The sequence below is a fragment of the Schistocerca cancellata genome, chromosome 7, assembly GCF_023864275.1.
Source record: "Schistocerca cancellata isolate TAMUIC-IGC-003103 chromosome 7, iqSchCanc2.1, whole genome shotgun sequence".
Lineage (NCBI taxonomy): Eukaryota > Metazoa > Arthropoda > Insecta > Orthoptera > Acrididae > Schistocerca > Schistocerca cancellata.
In genome coordinates this window covers 227,302,709-227,324,073 of record NC_064632.1, presented here as the reverse complement: position 1 = coordinate 227,324,073, position 21,365 = coordinate 227,302,709, and the positions used below count along the sequence as shown (strand labels likewise).

Sequence of the window (21,365 nt, the reverse complement as noted above, 5' to 3'; positions counted from 1 at the left end):
AACTGGTCATTATCTCATTAAAAAAATTAAAAGCAGATTATATATTCTGCCAGAAAAAAAATATTTTACTTGTTTCTCTTTAAAGCACTGGAGTAATTTTCTGGTTTTATGTTTATTTCTTTGGAAAAAAATTCAGAATAATTACCGATTTACTGTAAATAATATTCTAAGACTCTAATGTTTTCAGCATCTAACACTGTTGATTACTTACGGACACATTCAGTAGAGCTGATGTGGTCATCAAAATAATCTTCCAGGATGGCTTCAGTGCAACGCTCACATTTCTTGTACAGGTGTCGCATGTCACATTCATCTGTAAATACAGTTTCATTGATATTTTTTTGAAATCTGTTAATTTTTCTGTTGCAAATTTAGCAAAGATCAATCATATTAAAAGTCTGCATGTTTGATCTTACAGTGTTTTTGTCCAATATCGAGAATTGAAAAATTTGAGAAAGGAAAAAAATGTAAAGTCTGAAATTTTGAGTGCCACCTCTCAGATCATTTAAAAGAAATCCAAACGTATTACAGTTTTAAATGCTGTGTGCTGTTGCATAAAGTAGATTCTAATGCAGATTGCGAACCACAAAATTAAGGATGAGTATACATTTGGTATTTATAGAATAGTATATTGTTCTGCTGGGAAATGACATCTTACTGTGGGACATTTTGCTTATATTGGCTATTAAATCTGTGAAGGGCCTGAATTTCATATGCTTCTCAATGAATAAGGAAAAGCAATAATCATTTCTCCTTTGTGGTCTATGTACAACATATTGTATCAATTGTGGTTACTTGGAAGTGAATATTTTCTGCTATAAACAATTGCTTGTCATTTTGAGTAAACAAGTTGCATAAATCAGTGGCTGTAACTTCACATATGACACCATTTATTTATAGCGCATGATAGCTTCATTTTGTTTCCCTTAGCATTATGGACAAAAGACAAAATATTCCAAGAGGTCTGTTTAAAAGGTATCATTTGGTTGCAATAGCTTGTGCAATTTTAAAGTGGTTTTTTACATCCAAAAACAAAGATGGCGCGACCCACCAAACGAAAGCTCCGGCAGGCCGACAGACACACAAACAAACACAAACACACACACAAAACCCAAGCCCCCGCAACCAACGGCCACCCCGCCAGGAAAGAGGGAAGGAGAGGTAAAGACAAAAGGATGCGGGTCCCAAGGGAGAGGGCAAGGAGTCACTCCAATCCCGGGATTGGAGTGACTCCTTGCCCTCTCCCTTGGGACTCGCATCCTTTTGTCTTTACCTCTCCTTCCCTGTTTCCTGGCGGGGCAGCCGTTGGTTGCGGGGGCTTGAGTTTTGTGTGTGTGTGTGTGTTTGTGTTTGTTTGTGTGTCTATCGGCCTGCCGGCGCTTTTGTTTGGTGGGTCGCGCCATCTTTGTTTTCGGATGTAATTTTCCCACGTGGAATGTTTCCTTCTATTACATTCATATCATTTAAAGTGGTTTTGTAAGAAATGACATTGCATTCTGGCTGGATGGTATCAAACAGTTAGAAAAATGCTTTATATCAGTCTTCAAATGGGGTTTTTTCACTTTTAGTTGTGGCATGAAGGCAGAAAGCCTACATATAGGACATGCTGCATACATATATTTGAATACAAACTTCACAAAAAACATTTGGTATCAACATCATAAGAACTTCTATAATTTTTTTAAGAGCAATTTCTTTTTCAATACTCTTTTGCTCACAGGAAATCACTTCATACAGCCAGCTGTTTAATGGAGATACAAGTAAATCTGCAGTCACTATACTTGAGTGGTGTACACTTAGTTGCCAATTGTGAATGTGAATTTGCCAACATGACTTGAAGGACCATTTTAAACTTAGACTGTGCACTCATAGCAACTTTACAAAACCAGTTATCAACAAAGGAAGTTGCCCATCAAATAGCATACATCATAGTTACTTCATCTGAATGTTCATCCACCTTCATGAGACACACAACAGTGAAGATCTGCCTCTTAGTGGTCATGTGCAATCAGCATCAACAGCTGATGATCACCGCATACAAGTTGTAACTCATTGGTACCCTGAAGAGAATGGAACGGACAGTGTGCTGTGTTTTGAAGGCTATTGGGAGTATTGTGTCAACTCTGACAGTGCACAACCATTCCCATATGACAAATTTGAGCTCTAAGCATACATCATGAGCAACAGTATAAATCCCCCATCACTATGGTGTGTGAATAAAGTGAGAAATGGTAGACTTTTAATCACTGGCATAAGGTTCTTTTCACTGATTTGTGATAGAGTTGTCTAATGCCTGATGTTCATCATAGAATAGTGATAACAAAACACATCTCAGGCATTGTGGCTTCTGCAGGGAGGGGGGGGGGGGGGACAGGTGGGAGGGTTGAGTCATGTTTGGACGGGAATCGTGTATGGATATGTATTGTTAACAGGGTCCTCCAACCTATTGTGCAGCCCGACAGCCAATATTTCATAGACATGTTCATCCATCAAAATGATAATGCATAAGTACACTGCAACCATCTTGTAAACACTTTCCTCCAAGAACCAACTAAATGTAAGATTTGTTGACATGAACCTGATGGAGAATATTTTGGACAGTTGAAATTTATATTATTGCAATAATCCTTCTCACATTGGACAATCTCAGGGGGGCTTGAGCACCAACATTTCTTTCTTGTGGAAAGCATGCCAAGAAGAGGTCCAAGCATGTTATAATTAACAGGTTGCAGCAACTTAGTGCTGAAAGTTAGTCAACAGGAGACCTTTGTGGATATGCAGGTTGTGTCAAACTTTTTAAAATAGGCTTTTCAAACAATTTCGGACCTATCAAAAAATTATTACAAAGGAAGCATTTGTCAGTTTTTCCTGTAATAATCTGTTCATTATTATCCGAATACAGAAAATAATGAATTGTGCTAAGACTTACAATAATGAATAATTTTTGAGCAATTCATACTTTTGTTTCTGCATGCATATAATTTAGGAGTGTTCATTTCTACATTAGGCATGTATTCTGTCTGTGGCATAAATTGGGACTTGTAATACTGTGCTTTGCTGAACAGAGGACCACATATACATTCTTGAAAATTATGTGAGAAATGGCACTACTGCTTAAAATTTAGTCAGATGAATGCAACATGTACACAAAGTAATTTACTTATACAGATATTGTGTAATACTGATGGTGAAAAATTAAATTCAACTTTTCATTAAATTTAATTTTCTAACTGAACATGTATTTTCCAATAGGTTTAATGTTACATGTCAGAATGTTGTCTTCTTACCTGTCAGATGATGCGACAGGACTGATATCTCAACAACTTGCTTGCAGTGCACACAACGTGTTAACATGGGACATGAACGCCAGTAATGTATATTTAATCCTTCCTCGGTGAAGTTTTCTGCTCTCACAAGGCAGAAAATACACATTCTGTCAACAAAAATTGCAAAGAAATGAAACATATCTGGAGAGCAGAAGGTTGATTTTATCACATAAGAAAATCTCTTTGGAATATTTATATGAAACCCATAAAGCTGCTCCTGCATAGTCATGAGAAAAAAAATGCTCAGCATCTGTCAGTACACATTTTATAATGACAAAAGTTAGTGAGCCTGGTTATTTGTGCTCTATGATGGCCTAACAGAATTTATGGCTTAATATTGATAGTGAAACTCAAATATTGTAGTACTTGTGGCCCCCTGTCTGTCCCTCAAAAATCATGTAGTAGTTAAAATTATAGACTGGAGTATAACGTGAAATAGTGATGTATATATCACATGGTAATAGAGGTGATGCTTTGAAGCAGTTACTTTTAGAATGATGTTATTTTCTGCAATGTGATGTAAAGTAGATGATAATCCAACTTTCAGGATGTGAAATATTTATACCATTGTTATCAATACAGCAAATTCCTTTCTACATGCACTCTTGGTTGCCACCTATATTGAGAGTAAGATGATACACAGAATGCTCTAAATTTCCTAGGAAAGAATAAATATATGATGCATTCAAAAAGAAATTGACTCTTTGCAATAACACCTCTACTGCTTATCGCACAAACTTTTAAGGACTGCCCCCCTCAAAATAGCCCCTCTACTGGCAATACATTGTTCCCATCATTTCTTCCACTTTTGGAAAGCCTCCTGGATCACATTTTATGGGACAGTGTGATGAAGCAAGCTGGGATATTTTTACTTCCCCTCTTGTTTTGCCATCTGCCCCCATAAATTTTTTTTTTTCTCTTTTAACTAATTTTCATTAACATACATGAGTATAAAATACATTTTCATGAAATAAATAGCTTGGCCCTTAGTTTTAAAGAATATAGCACCAGATCTAATTTTGTACTTAGTTTTATGTATGTAGTTGATTTTATAATTTATTTTGACTATTCCTAGTTAATATCTTTCATTGTAGGGTGAAATCAGTAATTGTTTCGTAACTTAAATTCTATTGTTGACTTATATACAAATATAAATTCTGTACTAATTATAAACATTTGGAAGACAAAACACTGGCATTCTTTAAGTATTTATTTGGCTCTATTCAAAAACATGTTAGCGAAGTCAGCTCATAATTAATTCCAAAGTAATTAACAGTTTTGTCAAAAGTATTGTTTGCATAACAATATCTGTTAATTTCATCATTTAAACAAATAATTTGGCCTAACCCTAGTAGCAGAAAAAGCTCTTAAAAAGAACCAATTTTTCAATGTATTCAGTTAATTGAATGAGTTAAGTTTCAGTTGTAATTTCTGTAAATTAAACATTGAACAACATGTAGTTTCAGTGCCTATTATTGTGAGGATATAAAAGGGCCCAATTTTGGTCCCGAGTCAGTCAGTCAGTCAGTCCATGGCCAAGTTTCAGACAAGGAACCTGTGTTGGTTAAAACAACAACAATGCAACAACTTAACTGTGAAGTGTAACCCAATTAGGCCGTGTGTTAAAACAATGACAGTGTCTGTTCCATACGTACCTTATTATTCTACAAAAACGGTGTAATGTGTGGTTAGGTTTTTACTGCTCGTAGATGTTCAACAGGAAACTATTGTAGCAGTTTGTGGACGTTTAGCCTGCAAACTATTAATGAGGGGTATCGAAAGTTATCTAATAGTGCACTATACCATATAACTGTGTAATATTAGGGGGTTGTGAACAGTGAAAGTAAAGAACTGTGAAACACAAATGTGCATCTGTTGGCTACATCATTTAAAGTAATCAGTGTTTGACTTCCACCCCCCCCCCCTTTTTTCAGCCAGTATAGCAACACTGAGGACCATTGATGAGGAAATAAAACAGGCGAACATCACAATGGCATGTAGGTCTTGTGTTGCATTGTCCTGATTCTCCTCTGTGGTTCGGAAATGACATACTTTCAACATGATTTTAAGTTTGGAAAACAGGAAAAAGTTTGATGGGGCTAGGTCTGGAGAATGCAGTGGATTGGGCACAACAGGAATGTGATCTTTTACTAGATGGCTCCAGACAAGAATAATGCTTGAGCCAGCACATTCTCATGATGCAACATCCAAGTCTCATTTTCCCACTATTCTGGTCTCTTCATATGCATGACATATTGCTCACTTGCATGGAGGATTTGTCAACAACTTCTCAAAAAGTTAAATGACAATTTATGTGAATCACAGCATGAACTCTCATGACATGGTCATCATTTATTGATGTGATGTGGAAGGTTGTCCTGGTTTGGGATTGTCATCAACTGACATTCTGCTCTGTTGAAAATGCTTTACCACTCATAGCACTATGTGTGACTTCCTGCGCTCTCTCTCTCTCTCTCTCTCTCTCTCTCTCTCTCTCTCTCTCTCTCTCACACGCCCACACACACACACACACACACACACACACACACACACAGTACTTCCACATCTTTTTCACTATCACTTTAACACTAACCAGATGAGCAGCTTGTGCATTTGCTCACTTCAGCACAAGCTTATAATATGACATCAGTGACTGTAGCTTGCTGACTAGTAATCAGAGTGAAATGCGGCAAACAACAGCTCCCTCTGCTGATTGGTGTACTATTTCGAAAGTTTGGTTTCTTTTTTAAGGCATCTTGTATGCTCATTTGTGACTGTATAACTACAGTGCTGTGACTATGTAGTTAGCCAGAACAATGTAGCCATGTGTGCGTATGGATGTAAATGTTATCTTTCTTTTTTTTTTTTTTAGTTGTCTCTAAATAAGAATGTTGTTTGAAAGATCAGCACTGTTTTCAGTCTCGTCTATGCATCTGTCAGTTACTCAATGTCTCAACTATACTTTAATCCTTCCATTAACTCTGAGGACTTTCCAGTATCATATGTATACAATTAGATTAATTTATGAAAAAACAGAAATGTATTACTTAAGAAAATTCCATGAACTGTCATCTTAAGTTTAGGTCTTTAGTGAGACAGTAATGATGTACCATCATTTGGCGTCCACACATATAGTGAAACAATTATACTGAAATTGAAATAGAATTAAAAACATTTGCATTCAATTGTCTTTTTGCTATGAAACCCAAGATGCCACTCCACCATTTGATGGTCAGAGTACTGAAAAAAAGATAGATAGATAGATAGAGAGAGAGAGAGGGAGAGAGAGAGAGAGAGAGAGAGAGAGAGAGAGAGAGAGAAAGGGGGGGGGGGGGGGAGAACTTACTTCCCCACCATTTCTTTTAAAAAACTAAAACTGATCAGAGACATTGCATTACTAAAATTATTTTTAATGTACTTTGAATTTGCCACTACATAATCAGATAACTACTATTTATTGAAATCTAATGCATGTATGTTTCTTCTGTGTGACAGGAAGTGATCACAGCTCTCTGCTATTTAACAGTGAGTTAAGAGTGTCAGATCAACAAAACTGAAACTGACAGACATGTAAGCAAGTCTGAAAATGTTGCGAAGCTTTTGGACAGTGTGCTCCTTCAGAGTGAACTAGTAAAGAACACACATATACTGTACATACACATGGCTACCCTGAACTGGAACTGCTGCTCTACTGGGGTGATGTGCTGTGTCATACGGATTGGATGAGAGGAAGGTTGACTGAGGGCTAGGGGAGATTTGGAAAGAGAACAGAGTAGGACTGTGGCCCCAGTGAGCTCATCCTGATGTAGGTAGGGCGCTTTGCATCTGGCACTCAGTGGTCTGGCAGGGTGATATGGAACAGAGGAAGAAAGAGACTGCAGAGAGGAAAGTGTGAGTGTGGATTGATGGGATGGAGAGAGGGGCATGACAAGACTGGAGATGGGTGTAAGGCAGGGTCTAGCAGAAACTGAGACCAGAAAGATTGTGGGACTGAAGACATGTTGTGAGGAGAATTGATTTCTGTTTATTACGATGATGATGGTATTGGGAATGAGGTGAGGGTTACAGATTGCATGAATTGTGAAGCAGTCATGGAATTCCAGAATGTTGTACTCAACAGTGTGTTCTCCCTCTGGGTGGCCAATTTCGCTCTTGTCCACAGTTTGGTGGGCCATCCATTTGGGTCGGCAGCTGCTTGGTGGTCATGTGCACATTTGAATTTCTACAAAAGTTTAACAGAGATGGTATATGACATGAGTACTTTCACAGGTAGCCCTGAATCTGATAAGGTAGGATAGGCCTTTGACTGTACTGGAAAGGGATATGCTGGTGGGTGCATAGGACAGGTCTTGCATCTGGGTCTGACACAGTGATATGACTCAGAACTATGTGTAAAGCAGTTGGAAGTAAAGATGGCATAAGAATGGACCAGCCGTATCCCACATACCCCACTTCACCCATCACTCTACATCCACACTTTCTTCTTCGCAGTCTCCCTCTTCCTCTGTTCCAATCGTCTCTCCCAAAACATTCTTCCACTTCATCGTTCTCCACAACTTCCCTATCTATGGCATTGTGAGCTCATTGGTGCCATATTTGCTTGTTAGAACTGAAGAAGAACATTGTCCGCAAGTTTGAAAGCTTAGCAATGTTTTCCACCTTGTTTATGTGCCTATAAACCACTTAATGCAAAACCATACAATAAGTCATTACCTTCAGTCTTTCCATTATTTGTGTTCATTGAGGACTTTTTCCTGAACAACACTTTTAACTGCTGTCTTATTTTTCTGAGTTGTAGATCAGTGCAGATAAGGTTTTTGAATATGGCATATGCTTTTGTAACAGTCAACATAGGTTTTTGAGGGAATGGTCACATGACACTGAATCTACTTCTTTCTATTTTGGACACAATCATTTAATACTAAATATTATGGCAATACTTGGCGTTAACACTTCATTTTTCAAATGTCACCTGTAATGTTTAGAATCTGAAGTTGGCCAATGTGCGGCCAAAACCAATTATGATTGTTATCACATTACATGATTGTGTCTGAAATTAGCTCTTCTCCACAGAGAGAATGTTGTTTTTCCAGAAACTGAATCCATAGGGTTTAGTTTACAGTGATTGCTCTTAGTTTATCTGGAACAATTTATGAAACAGTATACACTCACTTCAGGTACTTGTGTCAACATAATGACTCTACTTGGCATCAAGGGATATGGATGATGACAAAGTTCAATCGCATAATAAACTCTATTGTAAAACTCTTAAGTAAAGTCAGGAGAACATCAAAATTTATGTACATGAAAAAATCAAGTAAATTAAGAAATTTCTTTTAAGGTAGATAATGAACTGGTCAAAGAGATCTCTAAAACTGCAGGAACTTTTAATAACATTGTTCTGTCAGTGGTATATGATTTGGATTTGAACACTCCGTTAGCAGATAGCCCAAAGTCCTTAAGGAAAGCCTTCCAAACAAGTTTGACAAAATTCAACTGCAGCCGACATCTCCAAAAGAAAGGTAAAGTTTTATCAACCCCTTAAACATAAATATTTAAGGTTTTATGATGAAATCAGTAGTAAAATAATGAAATATCATTCAGCTGAATTCTGTAATTTTTGAGTTACTTGGAGACTTAAACATGCTTTTGTCAAGCCACTCCAAAAGAAAAAAAAAGGCAAAACATCAGTAAAGAATTACTGGTCCATATGATTATTGTTAGTATTTTCAAAAAATTTTGAGAAGATAAGGTACAATAGCCTTCATACTTACTTAGTACATGAAAGCATATTCATTAGCAAACAATTTGGATTTCAAAGAGGACTGTCAACTGAACCTTGATAGATAATATACTAGAATCAGCAACACAGAGATTATTACCACTGGGAACATTTTGTGGCTTAGCTAGGGCTTTTGACTGTGTGAACCATTACATCTTAATCCAAAAGTTAAAACATTACAGAACAGTAGACACAGAAGTTCATAGTTTTTATCTTACCTCAATGACAGAAAACAATGTGTATCATTTCCATGTCAGTCACATAATAACAGGCATTCAGAATGTGAGCAGTCAGACATGCTGTACCACAAGTTGCATTTTGAATTCTCTGTTAGTTCTGATATATATAAATGATCTTCAACTTATAATTTCAGAAGATGCACATTTTGTACTTTTTGCAGATAACGTAAGTGTAAGAATAAAAAGCAGTACCTGTCCTCATACCAAAAAGGCAGATAATGAAAGATTTGAAAACATTAACAGATGGTTCAGGGCAAATCAATTATCATTCAAATCTCAATTCAATTATCATTCAGACTCAGTACATACAGTATAGTTCATCTCCAGAACTCCACAAGCCATAAAGATAATTTTCTCAAACGATGCATGCATGAGGTAGAAAGTGTGAAGTTTATGGTACTAAACATAGATCACAACCTCAATGGAAAAACCCACTGCCTAGCATTACTGAAACACCTTGCTTCACCCGTGTTCACAATATGCATGTTTACTGCAGTACGCAATTTGAAAATGAAGAAACTGGTTTATTTTGCATGTTTCCATTTGCTAATGAGTGGTGCAATCATTTTCTGGGCAAATTCGAATTACAGGTATAGTATTTTCAAAATACAGAATTGTGTTACAAGAATTATATCTGCTAATAATTACTGATTTACACAGCTTGGACTCCACCATGTAACTGGTCTGAAGTGGCTGTATACAGGCATGAGGAAGAACACAGTTAGTCTTTAATAGTCATTTGAGTGTGTTTCTGTTTTTTTTTTTTTCTAATATTCTAGCATAGTAGTGACAAGGAAGGAAGCACAGCATACAGTTGATACCTGCTACCTCATAGGCAGTGCTGAGCTGGCATCTATGGTATGCCAGTGCTGAACTGACAGCAGTGATCAAGCACCACTCTTGGTTTTCTGCACCACAGGGCGGCTGGCAAGGTCAGCTGGTACAGCAAAAGGTCACAATGTCTCAGCTACATGGCAATGGCACTGCCTGGAGTTAGAATTGGATCCGATGCTGTAGAGCAAGGGCAAGTAGCTGGCTGTGTGGTGGCTGCCTGGACTGGGCAGATAGGCTGAGGTCTCTGGATCACAGCCCAGCAGCAGCAGTGGTGACAGTGGCTGGATGTCACATAACTGCCCACCTGGCTAAATGCTGGCTGGTTCAGGTGAGCTTAAATGCTGTTACAGCTCGCTGACTTTGTGGGAGACATGGCATTAGTAGTTCACACCAAATTATCTGGAATGAAGTTAATGACCGGCTGGGTGGGTCGAGCAGCTGGTCTTCCTGGTGACTGGCCAGGTTTTGTCATGTGGATGCTGCGACACACAATAGCAGAAGTCCATTCAGCTCGATGGTTGCTGACCGGTGCCGGACTGACTCCGGTATGTGGCTTAATTACCACCCTGGTGCTCCATCACCAACTTCAAGTCCTGTTGAACTTCTTTCCTTTACAACGAATGTAGCACTAGCACCTAAAATAATGTCTACAAAAACCTCAAGTGGTCAACATGTGTACATTCAAATGTCATGTAGTTAATTTAAGACTTTGTATTGAACTCCTTCTTCTCCACTTAAGAGTACCTTCACCTACATTCTTAAATTCAACTTTTGTGATCCTGTCTTCTTCAGTTGCTTGTAATATTGCAGTATATTGATAATTTTTATTTTTTGGACTACCTTGACTACAACTGAATGAAACATGATTTTTGTGCCATACACATTTTGCAAGGCATCTTCAGTGGCAGGTTGTGTGGACGATTTTCTACATGGTATGTTTCTGTTCCATTTTTGGTGCCGTTCCTCTTCTTATAATTGTCACTTCAGGATTTTTACACATTTCACTGAACACTTGTTTTGATGCACCCCTACACAGACTGCACTCGCAGTGAAAATCAGGTCAGTACTATGGACACTATGGTCAAATTTGTAGTGCAGAGTTTTAATTTGAAAATAAATTAAACCGTCGCACTGTGTGTTTGTTCCTTGTGCTACATTAGTTACTAACTCTGTATTCTGTACCATGTAAATGTATTCAGTTCAAAATAAACACTACCAGGCATGTCTGCAAATTGTATTGGCACTGATATAACAGCCCCATTGCAGAAGTGTGGGGTGATAGAATTTGTACCTTTTCCTTGTGACATATTGTGGTAGCCACAGAGGAGACTCGCTAGCTCTCTCTTGAGTTTGCAGATGGACTATGCTCATAGAAATGCGAACACACACATGTGCTCAGAGAGGTACTTTTAAAAGCGCTACGTAAAATCTAACACAATACTTAAATAATCTTTACACTGTGGCTATTCGTACACAGAGTGTGAATCAGCTTTTGACACTGTTGGATGGCAGCTATCAATCTAAAAATAGAGAACTCTTCTAGCCAGACTAGTCAATGCCCATGAGTCAGTGCCGGTTGTATTTTTGCACTTCTCTCAGCCATGCAGCGGAGCTGGCGGTTTGAGGTCCATCCCATTGGGAACCTTGGTTCTTTTCATGCATCAAAACAAGTGTTCAGTTCCTAGTGTTGTGAAATGTGGAAAAAAAACTCCAAGTGGCAATTATAAGAAGATGAATGGCACCAAAAATGGAACAGAAACATAATACTTATAAAATCGTCCATGCAACCTGCCACTGAAGATGCCTTGCACAGAATAAAGGTGAAACGCATATGGCATGCAAATTGTGTTTCATTTAGTTGTTGTCAGACAGTCCAAAAAGTAAAAAATTATCAATATATCATAATCTTAAATTCAGTGTTTTAAGTTAATGTATAATTATACTTAACACTGGAATAAGGTAATATTATGTCATTTAGCAGTATTGCACTTGAATGAAATTAAATTTACATTCTCAAGTTCTTCCATCCCAGAGCTCACTCTTCATGGGACCCAAGGAGTATCACTAAAGTAATACAGTATGATATTCTTGACAAATAAGGATTTGTATGCAACACAGTGTTTAAGTTTTTAGTCATTAAGGAAGTAAATGACAGCTGGCAATGCACTGGCAAAGGAAGGTATGCATCCAAACAGCCTCCACATATTTACTTGAGTGTCTGGCTTGTTTCAAATAAGATGCTGAACCAGTGTAAATGGAGGCAGTGTGACCACTGACTGGTTTGTTTACACATTATGAGACTCTCTGAAATGTTTTGCATGGCAGTTAGCAAAGAGAACAATCAGTCAGTGAAGTAGCATGTAAAAAAAAGCTAAAAAGGTTCTCTCTTCACCGCATCATTCGTATGTTGTGTTGGCCAAGAGGAAGAAATGATACATGACTTAGCTTATTCACAGTGTCTGTAGGTATCTATATACTTTTTATTGGTTGAATTTTGAGAGGGTTATGGGGAATGAGAGACCTAAATCTTGCCATTCTGGAGTGGGAAAGGAGCATTGCAAGTGGAGCAAGTGTTATCTTCCTCATATAGTGCAGCCACCATTTCTACACTTTCTGCTAATTATCTGTGGTGGTAACTCTTATTGTTTGTAGAAAAGTTATTCCACCAAGGAGGGAGCCTCTTGCAGTATCCATGAAGTATCAGAAACTGATTCAGTTCTCATTTTATCACAAAGAAACTGAACATGGCACAGTGAAATAAAAAATAGCTCTCATCAATGACTATACTCTCACAGTATTGTTTGATCACTTAAATTGACAGTGATTGAGATCAAAACACTAACAGTCCAAAGTCTTCTGGTTTCTACTGATTTAGAGCTAGGAACTAGGAAGCTGAGATGTCAACAAATCTGTTGCACACTGTAATTTTTGGTGTATTCCATTTGTGGAATAGCACCACCTCAGTAACAAGAGGATATTTCATGTACGTCACAGAAACTTAGGTAGCACAAATACGGTTAAAAAAATGTTTGAAGTTATGCACCCTGACATGATGCTAATAGTGTATATCTGTGACACTTTTTTCCAGCAAGTCACATTTCCAAGAGGTGGTATAATGCTGATCTTTTGATGACTTTTATTGGTTTTGCTTTACTTTTCATTAAAGTGGTTATGGTTTGAAGTAAATACAAGAAACATTTTATTACAGTAATTCAAACACAAAATATACAGAATACACATACATAAAACAAGAATAAAGAACATTCATAGAACTAACAGCACAGAACATGTATATTTGTAGAGGTATAGATTCTCATTTATACATTCCCACTAGAAACAGTGTTGTGTTGACCGTGATGTTTAGCACCAGACAAGCTTGCAATCACAAAAGCTTAATTTGACACAGTACTGCAAGAGTGCATTGTTAGACCATCAAACAGCTGTGGTCTTATGCCTTACATCTGGTGCCAAAGAAGGGTGGAGCCTGGTGCCCATATGGGGACTGTCGTGCTCTGAACTAATAATAATGTTGGACTGATATCATGTGCCACTACTAACAGACTGTAACTACATGTTACACAGTCTGAGGATATTCAGCATCTTAGACAGTGCTAAAGCCTATGATCAGATACCCGTGACTAAAGAGGACATTCTGAAGACTGCAATTATAACACCATTTGGCCTGTTTGAGAGTATGTGTGGAGCCTCACCAAGTGTGTTTTCAGATAATCTGAAGCGACCTTCTTGGGATGTAGAATACTGCTGTTGGCTCCCTACTTCGGACTGAGAAGACTGGTGTGATTTTACAGTTACCTGGGCCAGACAAAATCAAGGAATTGAGTTAGTTCCTTGGTACACTGAATTTTTATCGTTGCTGTCTGTCTCGTGCACTATAATAGCAGGAACCATTGACAGCAGCACTAACTGGTCCTAAGACAAAAGCAACTCCCCAGTGCAGAGGACTGAGTCTATGTGTTCTGCATTTGAAGCCATGAAACAGAGCATGGCTGACGCAGTGCTTCTAGCTCATCCTAAGCTCGATGCACCTCTTGCATTAGTTGGGGATGCAAGACAGTTGGCTATCAGTGTGGTGCTACACTCTGGAGGAAGGTTTATGGCAACCACTGGCATACTTCTCATGAAAACTGTTACCATCTCAGAGAAAGTGGAACACCTACAACCATGAGTTCCAGGTGGCATTTGAAGAGGAGAAATACTTTAATCCTCAAATCAAAGCTCGAATGTCCACGACATTAACAGATCATAAACCACTGACCTTTGTATTCAAGTGGAACAATGCCAACCTATCTCCTCACCAGTTCAACCATCTATGGTTCATAGCCCAGTTCATTACTAAACATCAAGCACTTTTTGGGAATTGATAATGTAGTGACTGACTGTCTTTCTTGATGAATGCTATCCACTTTTCTCCATTGACCCAGGCACAAGAAGAAAATGAGAAACTCCAAATGTTTCTCAACAATGGCATGTCATCATTAGAACTGCAGTTCCTGGAGAGGATGTCAAGCTCTACTGCAATGTCTCTCATGGATAACCATACCCATTTCTTCCATCAGCATTCAGAAGACAAGCCTTCAACAGCATTCGTAACTTGTGCCATCCAAGAGTGTATGTCCCACTTTTCAACCCCTGTTCCAGTGCATTGTGTGGCCAAGGATGGAAAAGGACTGTCAAGAATGAGCAAGGACTTGTTTGCATTACCAAAGGTGTAAAAAGTCTCAGTGTATGCATGTCTGGGTTAGTAACACGTTTTGCCCATGTACATTTATATGTTGTGGGACATCCTCCATCGAACAGTCAATGCTACCTTTTGGCAACGACTGATTGTTTTACCCACTGGCCAAAAGCAGTGCCAATTTGACTGCAGAAATGTTAGCCTCTACCTTTGTGTCAGTGTGGTTAATGAGGCTTGGGTGCCCACAGCATATCACTATCAACTATGGGTGGCAGTTTGATTTGGACCCATTCAGTTGGCTTGCCAAGTTTTGCAGGTAGATCCACCACAATACCACCAGTTACCATACTGCTAGCAATGGCATGGTTGAACACTTGCATCATTCCTTGAAGATGACGCTCATGTGCTATGGAAACACATGGACTTCGGCTCTTCCAATGTTTCTACTTGGCCTACAAACAGCTTATAAAGCTGATTTTGATTTTTGGCCATGGAGTTGGTCTATGCAGAGACATTGTGTCTGTCTGGTGAATTTGTCAATGCTGATACAATGAAAACAGCTGCACTAGACCAACTGGATTTCTCACATCACCAAGGAACCTTGTCACATAGATCCATCCTATGAGGCTTCATGTCACAGCACACTGCCTTATTATGTGCATCAGGTCCTGGATCACTGCTCTCATGTCACACTCTGCACCGACAATGTAAAACCACCATTGCAGCCTCCATCCCCTGGTCCATACTGCACATTATGGAGAAGTATAAAGACAATGTACATATTGGTAAACAGTAAACCAATGACTGTTTCCCTGCGCACAGAAGTGAAGTGCTCACACAGTGTTGCATAATGTAACAGGTGAATTGCAGCCATCATGGTAGCTCCACACAGGCTGCCAGAGGCAGTGTGTTTTTCACATGTAATAAGTGAATCACGGCTGTCAAAGAGTCCTGCAATCACCGCCAGGAAAACTGTTTTTTTCTGGTGTGTGATTTTGCCTTCTCCATGCATGATATTTATTGCTGCGTTTTTATGTTTTTATATATTCTGAACTGTCACCCTGTGTTACATGTCAATTAACCTCCTGCCTTCATTGAATAAAAAGTGTTTGTTAAGTGTAATCCTTTGGCATTGGATTAATCAGTATTCTTAAGTTGATCAGTTTCAATTATGCAAAAAATTGTTCAAATGGCTCTAAGCACTATGGGACTTAACATCTAAAGTCATCAGTCCCCTAGACTGAGAACTACTTAAACCTAACTAACCCAAGGACATCACACATATCCATGCCCGAGGCAGGATTCAAACCTGCGACCGTAGCAGCTGCATGGTTCCGAACTGAAGCACCTAGAACCGGTCAGCCACAGTGACCAGCTTCAGTTATGCAGGTCTCATCAACATTGTATTCTTGACAGTGACTTAGCCATCATAAAGTAAGCGTCTGCTCCATCAGGATTTGTCCTACCGTGACTTGAGCTGAGTCTATTTTTTTCTCTAAAAACCACTTGTTTTGGTTAAGTCAACTGCATCTTTGTTACCACAATAAAGTTTAACTGGCCACTTTCAGGGCATGAACAGATTTATTTTATTAACCTTTGTAGCCAGTGTCTCTCTAGACAGACAAATTGAGGCTAGGGCCATGTATTCAGCTTCAGTAGTTGATAGGGCAACTGTGGTGCTGAAACAACTTAGCAACTGTGATTGAATATGCGAGGTCAGGTCTTGTTCCCATATGTGCATACATCAAACTGCCTACGGCTTCTCTGTGGGGAATATTTTGATATCTGTTCCCACTTCATCTGTCATGATGGTCATATTATGTGTGGGTACTTGATTGTTTTCCAAAGATGTCAACAGTGAAGTGCAATCCTTCATGTTGTATTTATTTAAGATTTGTTCTATATAATGAGACTGATCCACCCGCTAGACTATTCTTGTGATCTCTTGTGACTCTGATGCCAAAGCAATTTGTCACTTGTCTGAGTTCTCTCAATTTAAATTACTCTTTGAGTTTCTTTTTGAAGATTTCCTTCTCTGGTAGATCATTACTGAAAATTAACATGTCGTCCACATAAACTGCAACAATTAAAATGTTATTTATGCCATTCTTCTGATAAACAAATGGATGTTCTGTGCTTCTTGTAAAGTTCAAGCTGAAAAGTGCTTCATTTAGGTTAACATCCCAGTTACAAGTACCTAATTTTAATCGAGACGCTGCTTTGTTAAGCCTCATGATATATTTGTTCTTAACAGTTGTAGTATCAAAATCGATTTCTGGAATTCTCTGTGTTAAATACTTGATGTTATGCATATAGTGAGGAAAAGTTTAGAAATGTTTGAAATTATGTTTAAAATTTAGTGGAAGTTGCTAAGTGCTCTCATTCTCAAATGCTTGATGAATATAATCTGAGTGAGAGTTATACACAGTTTCTAATTGTGATATTTGTATTACTGTGTTAAACTTTTAACATAAGATTATGCTTTTTAATGAGTAGATTATGATAGTATTTTAAATTTTTAAAGTCAGTGAATAACTATATGAAATACTGAAAATCAAGTTTTTGTTGCCACTGGAAGCTGCTAGATAGGTGACTGGAGCCGTGCACTGGGTATGCCATTTAGTAATATGGACAATGATCAGATATTTGCATATTTAGATTAATTTATTTATTAGTTTCAGAACTGTATTCCCACAGAGACAACAGCAGAATCATTTTAGAGGAGCTACACAGGAAAGTTACTTGACTCCTTAGAAATTATTTTGTACTTAAATATATTTACTTGTCATCACTGACGTCTTGCTGAGATGCATCACTTGGTGAGGTTATTATACTTGCTGATGAGGAACTGCTTCCTGTTTGATGGCCAGGTGATTTGTTGACATTTGCATTGTTTGTAGGACTTGTAGACACGTTTGTAACTTGTGCAGCTGCACGAACCACTTGCCTGTTTCTTTCTAGGACCTCCCTCTTCCGCTGAAAGTATTTTGCCATAAATCACTCATCAACGAACAAGAAATTATTGTGAAATTTTGTTACTATTCCTTTTTTTGCACTGTTACTTGGATCATTTGACATTGCATTAGGAAATCTACCCACTGCATTGCTTTTGATGGTACTCAGTTCACTTTCTTAAATAATTACTGGCTGTAAAGGTAAAGGAAAGTAACAAAATTAGTTAAGCTTTGCAGATGTAACAAGCAGTTGGATGTATCTAAAAAAGTCCACAGATATGTAGAATAAGGTATGATAAAGTACTGATCAGAAACGGTAATGTACATTTATTCATTCACAATCAGATTTCCTAATTTTTCTAAATATTTTATAAATACCACAGTTGCAGTACAAAAGTTGGTGAAGATGACTTCGTGCAGAAAACAAAAGTACATTCCAAATTAAATAAAAAACTAAATGTTAATGGTTTCAAGGTAGTGTGTCAAAACAAAAATAACTGGAATAATGGATATGGGAACAAAATTTAGAAAATGTAATTTAATGTCTTTCCTTTAAAACATTAAAATAATTTCTATGCCAAGAGAATGAGATCAACTGTATTTTGTATTTTTGCACTCTCCGAGTACTATCAAAGTTGTTCTTGTTTTGGCAGCTGCTATATAACTGCTATTAATACATAAAATTTTTGTAATGTTATACATATACTCTACATCTTTTTTGTTTGTTTTTATTTATTTTATTTATTTATTTTGTTTATTTACATATTCCTTAGATCCTTTAATGAGTGTGAGATGCTAGGATGTGAAACGACGTAAAGAATTTATGAATGTATTTTCATAGAATGTAGTAGTTACTTTATGAAAACAGACATTAGACATAACAATAATTATACAAAAACAGTTGCAGGGAAAGTACATAATATAAAACTACAACAGAAAAAATAAGTTATTTTACAAAAACAGCTTTTTCAAGAGTGTTGTCATTGTGGCATAGTTCTATTAATAATGCTCATTATTTCCCATAGCTGATTTAGATCATGATAATATTTACTACATTAATGAAAATTCCATGGTGGAAACAATAAGCAAAATATTAGGATAGGCAGCATCTCACATACAGTTGATTGAAGTAGGGCGCACAAAACATTCTGCTTCTTTCCATATCCATACTGGTCACCCATTGTTACTCAGATCTAATGCTTACTTTTATAACATCCAATTATATAAACAATTGCCACACTGAAGCACAATACTCTCTTGGCAAGGCACTTATTTTATTATTAGGATCTTTTCTTCTGGACTCTTACTCTCATTTCTTCTATCAATATACATTACATAAGATACCAGCAGCTCAGCTTCTTAATTGTGAATATTTGTTTAAATTTTAGACACAGCTTACCAAGTGCACATTTTTAATATGTCCATTCTAATTTTCTATGGTGTTTTACTAAATTTTTGACTCCTGTCTCCATTTATTATCACAGCATTCACTTATTTTCAAAAGTATTCTGTTATTGCATTTTAATTCTTTATTCCTCTTTCAACATGCTTTGTTTTCTACCAGTCTGGCTCATTCTGACTCTAACAGTTAAAAAAAATTGACTCCACCCTAGCCAAAGAGAATCCCAAACATCTTCCTGAACTCCTATTCCTATGGTTGGCTGCCATCCATCCTTTCACAATGATTTCACTTTTTCAGAATCCATAAATTCTAAGAACTTTGCCAGTCTGGTCACACAAGTCACACCATCCAAGCACAGACCTTACTTAACTGCTTCTGCTCCTTTTGCAGATTGACTCTGTGAGTGCAATTGCCTGCATCCTGTCTTTGAGATCGAGACTTTTGCTAGAACAACTCTCTCAACATCATTTGATGAAAGATAACAGCTATTATCAAAACCACCCAACTGCCTATCGAACTCCTCACAGTCCCAAGACAATGGCATGATGACCTACTTCACCTCCCACATTCCCCAGAAACTTCTTTTATCTGCTGCCTTACCATGGTTTTCGGCCTGTTATGACCAGAACCCTTGCTTTTCACTGTGGTCACTCCATCCCTGTGCACCAAGATCCCCCTTGACTTTGCTGCAATGTAACCTTATTCTGACCCACAATTATTTCTCCTTTGAATGCCAAATCTGTAAAAAAGATCTGTTTAACTGCCATGTGGACTCACATGGTCCCTTTCCATGCCAAATTGTTTATGGGCCACTTACAGAAATTCTTCCTTTCCACTCAACACCTTAACTCCCTTGTCTGGTCAGATTCATTGATGACTCTACATGATGTGGACCCACAGTGAGGACAGCTTATATTCTTTCCTACCCACAAATCTGCTTCACATTGTCTTCCTTACCTCAGTGAATCACCTTTCCTGATATTGATCTCAAACTTCTCAAGTAATTATGCATAAACCTCTGTCCATATTCGATGCTCTAACAGCCATTGAATTGCATTGAATCCATGGGACCTATAGGTGCTGCATCTACAGTGGAAAGTAGGAGTTATCCAAGTATGCTGACACACAATGTCCTACTTGGTAACCCAAAAACAGATTTTCTGTGCTATCTCTTCATAAAACAGCAACAAACCTATTGTCATTGTGAAACAGGCATCACTCAGAACTCTCATTATCACTTAATAGTATCCACACACAGTGACATTAAATCATACCTTTATCCAGAGCTTTGATTACTTCTTGTAGTGCCTTGTAATGTGAAATATGCTATCCAAAATCCTGCCTCCATCAGTCAAAGTAGTCCTGTCACTCACCCATCATCCCTATACCAGCCCTGCTCCTGCACTTACATGTCACTCCCCTCAGGCAAACTGGTTTAAAGACATGTCCCATACACCCACCCACCACCTTCCACAGCAGGTCGTTCTGTTTGGTTCAATTGCAGGACTAAATGTGAAAGCAGTCACATAATGTACCAGCTATACTGTGCTAACTGTGCAGTGTTCAGCATATATATAATTCTCCAGGGTATTTTTGATCTGGCATTGCAACTAATAATTAACCTGCTGTGTCTGCTAGCATCAGTGGCCCCCATCAAACTGTGGCTCACCACCTACTTTACTGCTTCAAATGCAATAGTACACGCACACAAGCACGCACACGTGCACACGCGCGCACACACACACACACACACACACACACACACACACGGGACTGCATGGACTGGGGAAGGGGAGGGATAGCAGGGCAGGGGTGGGTGAAGATGCCAGTGGGAGCATGCAGGGACGTAGTTGGACAGGATAGGGCTGTTAGGTGCTGCATCAGGAGTCTGGAGAAGGATGGAGATAGGAGATAGGAGAAAGGAGAGAATTAGCAAAAAGGTCTATGTAGGTGTGCTGACAGAGTAGAAGGCATGTGTAGTACTGGAGTGGGAAGTGGGAACAGAACGAGATAGGCAGCTGGGGAACAGGGACTAGTGAAGGTTGAGGCCAGAGGGGCTATGGAAATCAAGGATATGTAGTTAGGGAGAGTTCCCACCTGCACAGCTGAAAAAAGCTGCTGTTGGTTAGAAG

General features: G+C 38.2%; 1 protein-coding gene across 1 annotated transcript in view; it reads right to left on the bottom strand.

Moving 5' to 3' along the window:
• Positions 1–21,365, bottom strand: part of LOC126092709 (centrosomal protein of 104 kDa) — a 466,825-nt gene that overhangs the window by 32,937 nt on the left and 412,523 nt on the right. The window contains exons 14-16 of the mRNA XM_049908432.1: positions 17,660–17,853; positions 3,288–3,433; positions 212–313 (exon numbers count right to left, since the gene is read on the bottom strand). Coding sequence (XP_049764389.1) covers positions 212–313; positions 3,288–3,433; positions 17,660–17,853 — 442 coding nt within the window. The remainder of the gene's footprint in view (positions 1–211; positions 314–3,287; positions 3,434–17,659; positions 17,854–21,365) is intronic.